Source organism: Eptesicus fuscus, chromosome 17 (assembly GCF_027574615.1).
Source record: "Eptesicus fuscus isolate TK198812 chromosome 17, DD_ASM_mEF_20220401, whole genome shotgun sequence".
Lineage (NCBI taxonomy): Eukaryota > Metazoa > Chordata > Mammalia > Chiroptera > Vespertilionidae > Eptesicus > Eptesicus fuscus.
In genome coordinates, this window is record NC_072489.1 from 11378397 (window position 1) to 11392814 (window position 14418).

Genomic DNA, 14418 nt, shown 5'->3' on the forward strand with positions numbered 1-14418 from the left:
CAGAGTGGCTCAGTTGGTTCAGCATCATCCCATGAACCGAAAGATCACTGGTTCAGTTCCTGATCAGGGCACATGCCTGGGTTGCAGGCTCCATCCCCAGTAGAGGGTGTGCAGGAGTTAGCCAATTGATGTTTCTCTCTCTCTCCCTTTCCCTTCCTCTCTCTCTCTTTCAAATCAATAAAAACATACTTTAAAAAGAAAAGAAAATGGGTCTTTTCAGCAGCCTAAATTCTTCTGGAGGCCCTGAGGATGCTGTGGTCCCGGGGACAGTGCAGGAATTGGTGCCTCCCCCAAACTCTGTGTGGGCAGTAGGGGTGACTGCCCCACCTCCATGTGAGATGGCAAAAACTGACACTTTTAAAACTGAAGTGGTGGAAGTTGTCCAAGCCTAGTACCCTCCCTCATCTCCAGCCTTCTTAAAAGTTGGCAAGGACACTAGGAAATTAAGCAATGCACTAAAGGAAAGCAATAATCACCAAGAATTCAAATAGTGGTTTAAGTTTAGTGAATGTCTTTCAAAGTTATTAACATAACATACATGTTTGTTTTGCCTGGGTTTACAAGTTCATGTTATTTATTTCTGTTACTCTGTTACAAAATTTGTCAATAAAATGGCTTGGGTAATAATTAACTTTAAATTTTCATACAGTTGGTAAGAACAAATAAATTTGAATCTGTGAATAAGTATATTTTGTACTTTATTTGAAGTAGGTCTCTTGAAAATGTGAGTCTATTTGCCAATGAAAAAAAACCTATTTCTAGAACTTATGAAATATATTCATAAATTTGTCAATCTAAAGAAATGCTAATTACTTGCTTTTAGATGTCACTACAAGTTAAGTTTTCTAAGAATTAAGAATTCTAATTAAGTTGGAAAAAGGGCACATGCCCGGTTTTGGTAATGGAATGTATAAGTTATGGTAATATATACATATATATTTTTTTGTCTCAACAGGTGTCACCACCGGCTTTATTTACACAAAGATAATGTTCAACAACAATAGTTTCATTCCATAACTCCGGAGCATTTTTAAAACCAAACCCTCAAAGATAGTTAGACTTGGTGCCTGATAACTTGATAACCATCAGAGTCCTGGGAAAGGAGTGAATCAGGCTGCAGGTTTAACTGAGTGAGCCTATCCTAGCACTGAGCCTAAGGGCTGTTAGGAAACTGCCCTAACCCCTGGCTACCTCTCAGAAAGGAACTCTGGAGTTGTGAGCAATGACCCGCTGGCCCTGAGAATCCTCAGTGAAAAGCTGACTCCCAGAGGCCTTGTCATTCTTTTCATGTCCCAGAAACCACAGGATCAGGGCAAGAGCTTTGTCTCCCTGCTTCTGTGTTTTCTCCGCTCCAGGGCTCCCTGTTTGAAAGGGGACAGGGGCCTGCCTATTTTCTCTGGCAGACACCTGTGCCCATGTAGGCTTGTCCCAGGGCTGTGGGCCCTTGGCCCCAGGTGGTTTACTGCGTCTCACCATACCCTGACGGTTCTTCTTCTTGATCCATGAAGCCATTCCCTTTTCCAGGAAGAATCCTTCTCTCCCTCCTTTTGGTCCAGCAAGCAAGAACTTTCCAAGTCCTGGGTGAAGGAACAAGCCAGTGAGTCTTGACTCTCTCCAGCACAGACTAAGTTAGTCTCAGGCTGGAACAAAGACAGCCCAGTCAAGAATGGGGTTCCGCCGAAACCGGTTTTGCTCAGTGGATAGAGCGTCGGCCTGCGGACTGAAAGGTCCCAGGTTCGATTCCGGTCAAGGGCATGTACCTTGATTGTGGGCACATCCCCAGTAGGAGGTGTGCAGGAGGCAGCTGGTCGATGTTCTCTCTCATCGATGTTTCTAACTCTCTATCCCTCTCTCTTCCTCACTGTAATAAATCAATAAAATATATTTTAAAAAAAGAATGGGGTTCCCAGTCTGTGGTGGCCAGAAGCCTGGAGGGACTGAGGAGAAAGTCTAGCTTCCTGGATGCCTGTAGGGGTTGAAGTGGCTATGAGGGTGCCACGTAATCATCCCCAAGCCCTGGATCAGATGGTCTAGCTGGGTTGCATCTTTCTTAGACTCTCTGTTGGTCTGACTTGCTATATATGATGAAACACTCCCCTGATCACCACCATCTCTCTTTCCTGACTGCAAGGTGAAAAAGGAAGCAATGCTGGCTGCCAAACACCGGCAGGTGGCGTTCTTTGAGTCAAAGGGCAACAGCGAAAGCCTGGGCCTCCCACTGAAAATGATTGACATGTTACAGCTTGTTAACAGCTTGTCTGTATGTGTGGAGTGGCATCTATGGCCCTTGCCAGCAATGACAGGACATTGTAATAATTGTGGCTGAGAGCCACAACATTGAATGGTGACTGCACCTCCCTTATAATCCAACAGGAGCTGGACTGATAGGACGTTATAATGAACTGTTGAAAAATGCCCTGAAGACTGAGGGAAGGTCATTACGAGGACAGACCCCAAGACTCTACTAACAATGAATAAAAAGCGCCGACCAGATCGACCTGCATGTTCCAGATGCTGCCGCAGACATGGGCAAACCCACTGAGAGGGCAAGTTTGAACAAGGATGGTAAGATAAGACCCTCTTGGGGAATGAAGAATAACCTGTTGTTGTCAGCACCCCAGGACATACACCCTGAAGTCAATGTATTACCCTGGCCCTGGAAAACTCAAACTGGTACCCACTGGTGCACTCTCCTGGCCTCATGCGGGGAGGCGCTTGCACAGGGTGTGCTTATACAACCTGCCATACTGGTAAATGGCCACCTACTATTCAAGTAAATAACCCTAGGACACGTATCAGGGTAGGGACCTTCATTGTTTCCATCTGGCAGATGCAAATGCTCCTCTCACAGCTAGCATGCTAGGACAGGGGGTGGGGGGCAGGGGGATGTCACCAGTCATAGGGTATGGTATAGGAGAGCAACAGCCTGTATGTGTACTGATTTCCCTCTATTGGTGCTGACTAAACATTTGTCTTATTCTCCCTAGTTCAGTGCAGGCTAGCTGTTTTGTGAGATGCTGATGAAGCGGCTCTCCGATCCACTGTTTCAAACTGTGTGGAGTGTTCGTTGATGCCCCCTCTCTGCTACTGCTGGGCTGCCTTGGAAAACGAACCCAGCCAACCTAACAAACTGGTCCTGTCCCAGCATGGTTTGGAAAGTTGTCTTGGGACTGGCGATTAGTTTTATATACTCTGATTCTGGTACGTGTAAGCCTGTTGTTATTCCTTTGCTGTATGCTACTAGTATATAGTTGCTATAGAAACAGATGCAAAGTCTCACCCATTCTCCTTCCTCCCCAGGATATATGCGGAAGTTGTAAGGGGGAGATTGTACGGGGGCGAAGAAAGAAGGTACCCATGTTGGGGTGGAGTGTACGGTATGTGAGAACATGGGTCCCTTCCCAAGCTGCAACGCCCCCTCCCAAACTGTGGGAATCTGATGAAGGCCGTCTGTAAGTGGACTGTGAGACCTTGGGAGCCTGGCCAGCTCCTCGGTACATCCAGAAAGTAACTGCTTCTAGACTGTAAACAACTACAGAGAAACAGCTAGCGTTTTGATCTCACACAGCTTACACACAAGCACCCACACACACACACATCCACACACCACCCATACCGTTTTTGTTTTCTGTACTCTATATGACCCTGAACTTAGAAAGCCTGTGCTGTGGAAAACTTTACCAGCCGGCCGCCACTGGTCGGCACATAAGTCATAATAAAACTCTCTTTCACGGCCAGTCCTCCGGCTTATTTCTTTGGAATCCACAAGAAAAAGCTGATGTTTTCTTGGACCCCGGCTCTTTGCATAACAACCAGGTGTGTATTGAGCCCTGTGAATGCAGTCTCTGCTCTCAGCAAACCAAAATTCAATAAGCTTTCACTCCCAATTACCATCAGCAAGGGGAAGTCAGAACTCGCGAGGTGCCTGAGAGGGAGTTTCAGGACGTGCCCACTACAGCCCTTTCAGCCTCACCTTGGAAACTCTGTGGCCTCCTGCTAAGGCTCAGCTCTCTAATCAAGCTGGGCTGTTTCCAGGTACTGAGAAACTTCCTGGCCTATACATCTGCTTCAGGTGCTACAAAGACGAGTTCCAGGTTACCTTAGAAAAAAATACTTAAGTCAAAAGCAAGTTGATGAACATGCAATTTGATTAAAATGATCATCTAGTTAAAAAGAAAAAGGCAACAATAGCAACAGGTGATTTTAAGAGTTTGGTGTTCTGTAGAGTAGCTGTGTTTTCCTTAAGTGTTTTTCTCCCAGGTCTCCCCTCTACAAGGATTTGGAAACACATTCTCCATTTTTGGGTCTCATGAACTTTTAATTCATTTTCCCCATCATTTTTGTGATTTTTTTTTGTTTTGGTCTTTTTTTTTAAATTTCTTTATTGATTAAGGTGTCACATATTTGTCCTCATCCCCCCATTCCCATCCCACACCCCTCCCCACGGATGCCCCCACCCCCCTGTTGTCCTTAACCATTGGTTAGGCTCGTATGCATGCACACAAGTCCTTTGGTTGATCTCTCCCCCCTACCCCCACCCTCCCGTATCCTCCCTCTGAGGCCCGACAGTCCGATCGATGCCTCCTTGTTTCTGGTTCTGTTCTTGTTCATCAGTCTATGTTGTTCATCATTTCCCCTAGATGAGTGAGATCATGTGTTACTAGAAATATACTTATAAGAACCGAATGTGAGACGAGCAATAATAGTTATGCTGACAGGCAAATGAATCAGTCTGTAGTGAGTTTCTTTCTGGACCAACAGTTCTTTTGAGACCCAATTTCAATGTCCACCAGTTCCTTGTGTACATGTCAGCACTGACTTTTCAGTTCTGGATGGTGGACAAATGGTGGTAATGCAGGTCCAACTCCCTCTGGTTTGGTCTCACCCGGACCCAGGGGCGCGGCCTCACCCGGACCCGGGACACAGCATCACCCGGGCCCCGGGGCGCGTGGCCTCATTCGGACCCAGGGGCGCGTGGCCTCACCCGGACCCAGGTGCGCGAGGGGCTCACCCGGACCCGGGATCCATCCTCAACCAGACCCAGGGGCAGGCGGCCTCACCCGGGTCCGGGACCCAGCCTCACCCGGACGCAGGGGCACATGGCCTTTCCCGGACCCAGGGGCGCGCGGCCTCAACCGGACCCGGGACCCAGCCTCACCCGGACCCAGGGGTGCGTGGCCTCACCCGGACCCAGGACATTTTTGTGATGTTAAAAATTAAACATAAATGCCCCAAACTCTGGTTAGTCCTCAAGTTTGTCTAATTAAAAAACGTAAAATTTTTCTTCTATATAGATATTTGAAACAGTATTTCATCCATTCATTTATTCAATAAATATTTCTGAGCTTCTACTGTGTTCCACAATTGTTGTATGCAGAGATGAGAAATATTGTGTTTGTCATACCCAAATTTGGGTCATTTTTTCTTTGTTTTTATTTTTTATTTTTACAAAGACATTACATTTGCCTCTAGGTGATACTCTTTTCTCTCTTGATATATGTGTTCAAAGGGAAATTATTAAGCATTTTCACTTCCTTCCACTCCTACCCTATCATGAAATACTGTTTATTCATGAGAAGTTTATCTCTGTCAAATTGTAAGCAATGTGCACCAATATTCCACAAGAAAAAGTAACATTATTCACCAGGAGTGAGGATGCTTGGGAAGGTTCCTCACAAAGCACAGCTGAGTAGGAGTAAACTGGAAACAGGCCGAAGGGCCCTATGGGAATCCCATTACTGGAAGTCAACATCTGGATTTGTGGGAGAAAAATAAGGGCTTACTTTCTCACAGCCATAGCTAAATCTAACTAATACAATATACCACCTGAGAAAATGCCTAAAAAAACACACACCTTTAAATATTCTAAAGGTCAGTAAAACAAGAAACGACGTTAAAGGATTCACAAAATATTTCTATAAAAGAAAAGTTGCTCCATGACAAAAAGTAAACATGTCTGACAAAGCTATTTAACATCCCTATTAAAGTCACACTCCATAAATCTGATGAATTTTGCAAACTGATGATTCAGCAAATTGGCTTTGAGCACATTGAGTTTGGTTGAGATGATTGTGTAAATTGCCTGTTCATTGAATTGTATTTTCTCAGAGTGAATTTTAGCCATTTGCGTGCCTCATCCTCCCTTATCACTGCACTTATTTCATTAAAGAGTAACAGTAGTAAAAAGAATAGCTAATGTTTATTGAAATTTTACTTTATGCCACCTCTAAACTAACCACTTCAAAGGGCATATTTTAAAAACTCAGTGTTCCATAGGCCAAAATCCTGTATAAAACCTAATCATCGCCATCACTGTCATCATTAATCATCATTATTTGAATTTGAACACTTTTAGGCTAGACAAGCACACACTAGTTTTACCACACACACTACCAGATTATCTCTGCCCCTTCATTCATGTGTTGATTTAATGCCCTGAGGAATTTCTGTCACCTCTGAATGCAAGATCTCATACTTGAAGGTCAAAGTGGTCAGTGTATTAAAACATTAAGTTATGCTGCCTCTAGTAAATCCCTATCGATTTGCTTGTCATCAGACCTACACTGTATCAACCTGACACCTGGACTGCATTGGTCTTGTTCATTTATCTTATTTATCTCTAGAGCATTAGCATCGAGCCTGACACTAAACAGATCCTTGGAAATATTTTTTGAATATCTGAATGAATAACATAACCTTTTCTCCACTCCCATAATTTTCCTTTATCAACCCTTCATCTTCCTTGCTTCCAATTTTACCTCCATCCAATGTACACCAAACATTTTCACTCCACTGATGTAAAAAACAAAAACAAAAAAAACGTGCCACTGACTCACCTTGGCTAAGGGATCAAATCAATGAATGCCATTAATGACCAGGACCTAACTACCTGCCTTTTCAGCCTCCCCTTCCTTCCCTCAATTTCACATTTTCCCTCTTGCAACAATACATTGCTAATTCTCTGGACACACAATGCTATCCATATTTCCATGTTTGTTTAGATCACTCTCCCCTTCCATGATCCTGGGAAAATGTGGGGTTTTTGCTGTATCAGCACTTGCACATCCCACTCTCCATCATCAGAACTTCCCTAGAGGGACTATTATCACTGTACCTCATGTTACTGCATTATTTGCATTTTTCTGTTGGGTTGAGGGTAGAGTCTTAAATATTTTTCCCAAATAGATAACCAATCATCCAAAAATAGTTTAATGAATAATCATTCTTTCATCCTTAATTTGAAATGTTAGCTTTATCATAAAATAAATGTCAGGTCTATCTCTGGAGTATAATTTCCACTGATTTGATTTGTGTGTCAAATACCAGATGCTTTTTATTATAGTTCTTTATAGTGTGTCTTGATACCTTGTAGGCCAATCTTAATGGGGAGGGGGAGAGTAGACAGTATCTTATTTTTACTTTATTTTGCACATCCCAAATTTCCCTACAGTTGAACACCTTTTCATGTTTCTTGGCCATTCATGTTTTCTCTTTTAAGGATGTCTAATTCATATCCTTTACTCTATTATATACACTGAGTGGCCAGATTATTATAACCACCCCATCAGTACTTCGTTGGGCCACCTTTTGCCTTCAATACTGCGGTGATTCTTCTTGGCATTGACTCCACGAGATGTTGAAAGTTGATGCGAGGAATCTGGCACCATGCCTGATGAATAGCACTGTCCAGTTCTGTGAGATTTGATGGTTATGGAACCAGCTGCCTGATGGCTCTTTTAACTTCTTCCCACAAATGCTCAATTGGATTGAGATCTGGTGATTGTGGGGGCCACCTAAGCAAGGTAAAGTCTCCCTCATCTTCTCAAAACCACTCCTGCACAATACGAGCACCATGGCATGGCACATTGTCTTGTTGGAAGAAGCCATTTCCATTGGGATACGCCATCAACATGATAGAATGAACTTGATCAGCAACAATACTTAGGTATGTTGTGCTATTCAGACCTTGTTCCACACTAATTAAAGGGCCCAAATCATGCCAGGAAAACATGCCCCAAACCATAACACTGCCCCCACCAGCTTGAAGGGTTGTACTCATGCATGTGGGGTGCATGCTTTCATGCTGTTTCTGGGAAATTCTCACTCTGCCATCTGCATGATGCAACTGGAAACATGATTCATCGGACCACATGACTTTTTTCCAATGCTCGACTGTCCAATCCTTGGGTTCCTGTGCGAACTGGAGACGTTTTATCTTGGTAACTGCAGACAGCAAAGGTGTTCGAACAGGCCAGACCTTCAGCTTCCATATCCCATACGATGCAGTGTACGGCTAATTTGCCTACAAACGTCAGGTGGTCATAATAATCTGGCCACTCATTGTATATTGAAGAATTCCTTCTTTCAGGTCTTTCAACTTTATGGTGCCTTTCATAAGAATGAAGTTTTAAATTTAGATGCCGTTAAATTTTCAATCTTTCCCTCTATGGCTTTTAATTTTAATAACTTGCTCAAAAGTTGTAAAACTCTTCTCCATATTTTCTGCATTATTTTCAATATTTAGGTCATTAATCCATGTAGAGGGGAGAGAGCTAAATTATAACGGGGTGAGAGATTAAAGTTATAATGGGGATGGCGATAGAGGATACCTGGAGGATAAAAAACTTAGCCACCCCTGTCACTTGTGGAGAGGAAGAGAAGTTAAATTGAGGCATAGAAGGGTTAAGTAACTAGTCTAAGCTTACGCAAAGTCAGTGGCAGAGCCCAGGCAATCTACTCCACAGCCCCTGTTCATAGCTGCTGTGCCCTAAGGTTTCAGACATCTAATGAAAAGGAAGAGCATTATTTCTCACAGGGCACGGCCGAGCTGAAGTTCAAATCTTAGACTCGTGTTTAGTAGACTTCCACGTAAAGCACCACATATTTCCAACACCTTTATCTTAAGCGCGGGAAAGTGACTCTGAGAGAGGGGTCTACCCTGCAAATGAGGTCCAGCCCACCAGGCCAGAATCAAGCAACAATCGCCCTTGGAGTTTCCGACCGCCAACCCCGCAGAATCTGCTTCCTCCCCGGAGGGAGGAGGGCGGGGCGCTGGCCGAGGCCCCGCCCCGGCCCCGCCTCCGAGCTAGCGAGCGGTGCCCAGCGCACTCCGGGGATGTGCTGCAGCGATGGGGAAGGCGGCAGGCGACGAGGCTTACTTCCAGAGGGGCAGTCTGTTCTGGTTCACGGTCATCACCCTCTCCTTTGGCTATTACACGGTAAAGGCAGCGAGGGGAGCGAATGAGCGCTCCATTGAACGCAGGGCCCGCGCCTGCGGGAGGCGAAGGCGGTCGCGCAGGCGCAATTCGGCGCCGCTGCTCTCGGAGCCGCGGGAGAGACGAGCCCAGAACGGGACGCAGGCGCACTGGTCGGCCCGCGCCTCTCGCCGGCGCTCCGGGCCCTGAGACCGGCTACTCAGGCTTTCCCGGGATGGGGGCGGGGACGGGGGCGGCTCTCCACACAGCTTTCAAGATGGTGGTGGCGAAGTCGGAGGGCGGCAGGGCTGCCACCGCCTACTTCCGCACAGCCAGACCCTTGCCCTCGCTGGTCACTGCCCTCGCGCTGGGCTATTTCACGGTGAGGCGTGGAGGGGCGGGGCATCATAGGGCGAGGGGCTCTGAGGGAGCGCGGTTCTGCGCCTGCGCTTCCGGGCGGTTGCCTAGGTTACTGGAGTAAGCGGAAGTTCTTGGGCTCACAGGTCTGTTTCTACTTAGGAGGGTTCCTGCCTTTGCGTCCCCTCCGCTCCAAGGTTACTATGATTTACAGGAGTCTCAGAACTCACCCAGGAAGCCAAGGTTACAGCCTGCCAAGTCGGAGCAGGGCTTCCGAAGCAGAATGTTGGGGCAGTTAAAATTGCTTAGAAAACAGATAAAGCTCTGGCTGGTTTGGCTCAGTGGATAGAGTCAGGGGTCCTCAAACTTTTTAAACAGGAAGCCAGTTCACTGTCCCTCAGATCATTGAAGGGCCGGACTATAGTTTTTAAAAAACTATGAACAAATTCCTATGCACACTGCACATATCTTATTTTGAAGTAAAAAAACAAAACTGCAAAAACACCCTCATGTGGCCCGCGGGCTGTAGTTTGAGGATGCCTGGATAGATCCTCAGCCTGTGGACTGAAGGTCCCGGTTCCATTCCCATCAAGGGCACATGCCCAGATTGTGGGCTCGATCCGCCCCCCCCCCCCCCCAGAGGGCGTGCAGGAGGCAGCCGGTCCATGATTCTCTATTATCATTGATGTTTCTCTCTCTCTCTCTCTCTCTCTCTCTCCCTCTCTCTCTTCCCTCTTCCTTCCTCTCTCAAACCAATAAAAACATATTTAAAAAAGAAAAAGAAAACGGAGATAAAGCTAAAGGATGGGTGAGACTTAATTGGTAAGGAGGGATAGAGAGGATGTAATGGGGAACCAAGGCAGATAATCTCTGATGAGAAGAGGAACGACTTTTGTTTGACAGTTGGTTTATAAAAGATAACGGGGAAAACTTCTGGAACTCAGGTTGGGGGACTGACTTGGTATAATTTTGAATGAAGGCAAAACTATTTGGATATTGCCCGGTAGATCCTGGAGATTGGGGATTGAAAGTGTGTTTGTCGTGTCCACAGTGTGTGTTGTGAAACCGGACCGCCTTTGTCCTGATTTCCCCATATGTAAAATGGAGGTGTTGAACTGAAAATTTTCAAAGGTGCATTTCTGTTCTGTGATTCTGCATCTCTGATTATAGATTCTGCATTTCCTTATAGATTGAGGAAAGCTTTGATGGCCTCAAATTGGGATATTATGGATAGATGCTGCCCATTCCATTCCCCTTGGTTTGGGAGAATGGAGTGATATTTTATGCTTTATTTAAATTTTAGGTGTGTAACAACATAACAGGAGAGGTAGTGTTGCTCTTGGCTGAATATGAATGGAACAATACATTTTGGACCTATTGGGACTTAATTATTCTCAAAAGCCTAAGGTGACAGAGGTCACAACACAGAGACTGAGGGAAAGTTGGTAAGATTACAAAAACCTTATGTGATTAAGTGGTTGCTGTGAGCACTTCACAAACCTGATCTCACTTATTTTCCAATTCTGTGCAGTGGATCAGTCCCAGTTTTAGACATAGGAAAAGTGAAAGGAGGTGATGGGGTTGTAAATTAAATGGAGATCTGTCTCAAGCCATAGTTTCTGCAGCAAAGAAACTAGTCGGGGCACATAAACTCTTAAAATTTGTTAGTAACCTGTATAAAATAATGTTTTAATGGAATTCATTCAGAACAGAAGCCATCCAGCGTGGGCACTGAGTCTGATAACCACATAGTTTCCTCAGAATAAATCTCCCACTAGAACAGTGTTTAGGAAATAGAAGTCAAGAGTGGAACCTCAGATGTCTTAGTTCCCAGTTTCTTTGGTCTGTTCTTACTGTAGAGTCAGGATGATTTCCTAGCCTCTGTCAAAAATAAACATTTGCTGGTTTCAGTGACCTAATAGGTATTCTGTGCCTCTGGTTCTCTTCCAGTGGGTTGTCTTCTGGCCTCAGAGTATTCCTTATCAGAGCCTCGGGCCCCTGGGCCCCTTCACTCAGTACTTGGTGGACCATCATCACGCCTTTCTGCGTAATGGGTAAGGAGGGCTGCAGAAATGGGGTGCGGACACTGCAGTTGTAGTCCCACTGTAGACCTGGAAGGCCTGCAGTGGCCTTTAGATATCTGAGTGGCGCTAGTTCACAGTAAAGCACTTTTTTTTAATAAAGGTTTCTGGGTTAGATTTCACCATCACCTTAAACCTGGCTGACTTTTGTTCCAGGTACTGGCTTGCCTGGCTGATTCACGTGGGAGAGTCCTTGTATGCAATGGTATTGTGCAAGTAAGTGTTTGTAATAGGTATTTGTTGCTTTGCTCTTGGTATCTAATTTGAGAGTAGCCACATTTAAATAATTCATGGACTTGTAAACTGAGAGCATTCTCCGGGTAGAGTTGAATCCCCACATCTAATACTGGGCCTAGCCCAGAGGGAGTACTCAGTAAATATTTAATGAATGAATTTATTTCATTGGTGATAGCTTATCAGTTATTTAGTTGCTTAATTTAGATGATTTTTCTTATGTTTTAAAAAATGTCTGTGTATGGTCCCCTGAAAAAGAGCTTAGTTCCTGACCAGGGCTGATGATTCTCAATCTTAGTTTTACAACTGAGCCACTTGAGGAGCTTTTTCAAAATACACAAGCCTGGTTTCCAGACCCACAAGGTCCTGGCCTGCTTGGCCTTGCTTCAGACATGGGAATGTTATTGTTACAAGCTCCACAAATCATTTTGGGGTGCAATGCAAGCTAAAAGCCCCTTGATTAAACTCCACTCAGCAGATGCCAGTGTAAGTTAATACTGTGTGAAAGTACTAGAAAAGATTCTTTTTACATTTGTACTTCATGTAGCATATACAGAAAGGATGGTGTAATGAAAAAGGTGCTTATAGTGATGCCAGATTTCTTTGCAGTTGACTTTTTTTCTGGTCAAGATTAACTGTCACCTCTATTATTGCTGTACTAGAGGCCCGATGAACGAAATTTGTGCAAGAGTAGGCCTTCCTTCCCCCAGCTGCCGGCACCAGCTTCCCTCTGACACCTGGGACCCGGACTTCCCTCTCACCCGGCCCCACCCACCCACCTCAGCCCACCTGTCGATGGCCTGTGGCCTGGGCCTCTCTCTCCTGGGCAATCATGGCCAGGCCCCCAACCAATTGCATTGCACTCACCTTGGCTGGCCTGGCGCCAGTGGGTGTCATAGCATGGTCCCGGATGGTCTTCCAGAAGATTGTCTGGATGGTCATTCCACTGTTCGGCTGTCTGGTCTAATTAGCATATTACGCTTTTATTATTATAGATTATTTCTAAAAGTAGAAAATGTGATACTTTATTACTACTGTGTTTTAATAACAAAAATAATATTTCTTGGGTACACACTTGCTCTGAAGCCATTCCAGTGCTGTTTAATCTATCCAGTCATCAAAATCATGTGAGAAACAGTTCTATGATACAGCTCTAGGCAGTAGCCAGGCTGCTTCTCGGGAAAACATGTACTATCCTAACTACACAAGGAAAGTGAAAATAAATGAACTAACCATTCGAGTTAAGAAGCTGGAAGAAATGGCAAAATAAACCCAATGAAAGTAGATAGAAGAGTACATTTTAAAAAATAGAAGATAATGACTCTATGAAACCACAATATTAAAATTGTTTCTTCTCTTAAGGTCTAAAGGCATCACGAATGGTCGGGCTCAGCTACTCTGGTTCCTGCAGACGTTCCTCTTTGGGATAGCCTCCCTCTCCATCCTGATTGCTTACAGACCAAAACACCAAAAGCAAACTTAAAGGAGATCTCCAAGCCTTTCCCTGCACTGACATCCAGCCTCACTTTATCTGGGGGTGGTGTGTTTACTCCACCTTTCTGTTTTCTGGAAAGCTACGACCCTCTAGTTATTCATTATTTCATATTCTCTAGTTGTGTTTGAGAAGATGACAGGAAAAGGTTTAACTTTCCAATTCTGCAGACTAACCTATTGAGCAGAGTCCTTCTAGCTACCTTCTCGAAGGCCTAGGCTGTGTTGGTGCTCTCTCCCCGCCATCTGGTGTAAGCCACGTACTAAATTTGCTGGTTGGTATACCTGTGCTCCCACCTTTTGACTAAAACACTCATACCACCTCCATCTTAGCTGATGAGGGGTTGCTTTTTGGTAAGGTAAAATATTTTAGAGTTAATCGATGGAAATCCAACTCAGATTTTGTAAAAGCATGGTCCTCTCCAAGGGAAATAACGACAGTAGCATTAATGGTACCAGGAACAATATGGTGCATTATTGAATGAAATGGATTAACGAATAAAATGCTGTGAATTGTCTCTCCATTCAAATGCTGTATTTATATGTCAGTTTTGATATGTTGTCACACCTTTCATCCTACTTTTTCTCAAATAGACTCTATTATAGGACTGTCTGTCCAGTTCAGATAGCAGGGGTATTTTTCCCACTGAGAGAAATGCAGAAAGCCCTGGTTGTGGCTCGTATGCTCCTCATTATGCTTAGAGAGCTGCCCACAGCCCACTTAGCTTCTCCACACACTTCTCCAGCCTGAGCCACAGGCTGGCACGAGTGTCTCCTTTTATTGCAGGATTATTCTCTAGTTTCCATTAACACTTAATTTAGCTTATGATACAATCTACACAGCAAGTGAGAGGAGTATTCTGACTTTTTCTTTTTTTTTGTTATTGACAGTATTGCAGGTGTCTCCCATTTTCTCCCTTTTTGCCCCCTTCATCCAGCCCCCACCCCATACTATTGCCTGTGTCCATAGGTTATGTATATATGTTCTTTGGTTATTCTCTTCCTGTCCCCTCCCACTGCCCCCACCCCTGAGATCTGATATTCTGTTCCATTCATCCAAA

At 44.7% G+C, this 14418-nt stretch overlaps 1 protein-coding gene and 1 pseudogene across 2 annotated transcripts; one reads left to right on the forward strand and one right to left on the reverse strand.

The window, feature by feature from the left end:
- Positions 1-1032: 1032 nt before the first annotated feature.
- On the reverse strand, positions 1033-7119 carry LOC129152090 (aurora kinase A and ninein-interacting protein-like; annotated as a pseudogene).
- Positions 7120-9078: 1959 nt separating this feature from the next.
- On the forward strand, positions 9079-13881 carry TMEM254 (transmembrane protein 254). 2 transcript variants are annotated; one of them, XM_008145295.3, is made up of 4 exons: positions 9079-9218; positions 11502-11605; positions 11789-11848; positions 13229-13881. In XM_008145295.3, exons 1-4 carry the CDS (start codon positions 9129-9131, stop codon positions 13347-13349), a joined length of 375 nt encoding a protein of 124 aa, XP_008143517.2. In that variant the 5' UTR covers positions 9079-9128; the 3' UTR covers positions 13350-13881. The 2 variants fall into 2 exon arrangements, with proteins under 2 accessions (XP_008143517.2, XP_028006996.2); XM_028151195.2 differs by lacking the exon at positions 9079-9218 and adding an exon at positions 9472-9576.
- The last annotated feature ends 537 nt before the right edge of the window (positions 13882-14418 follow it).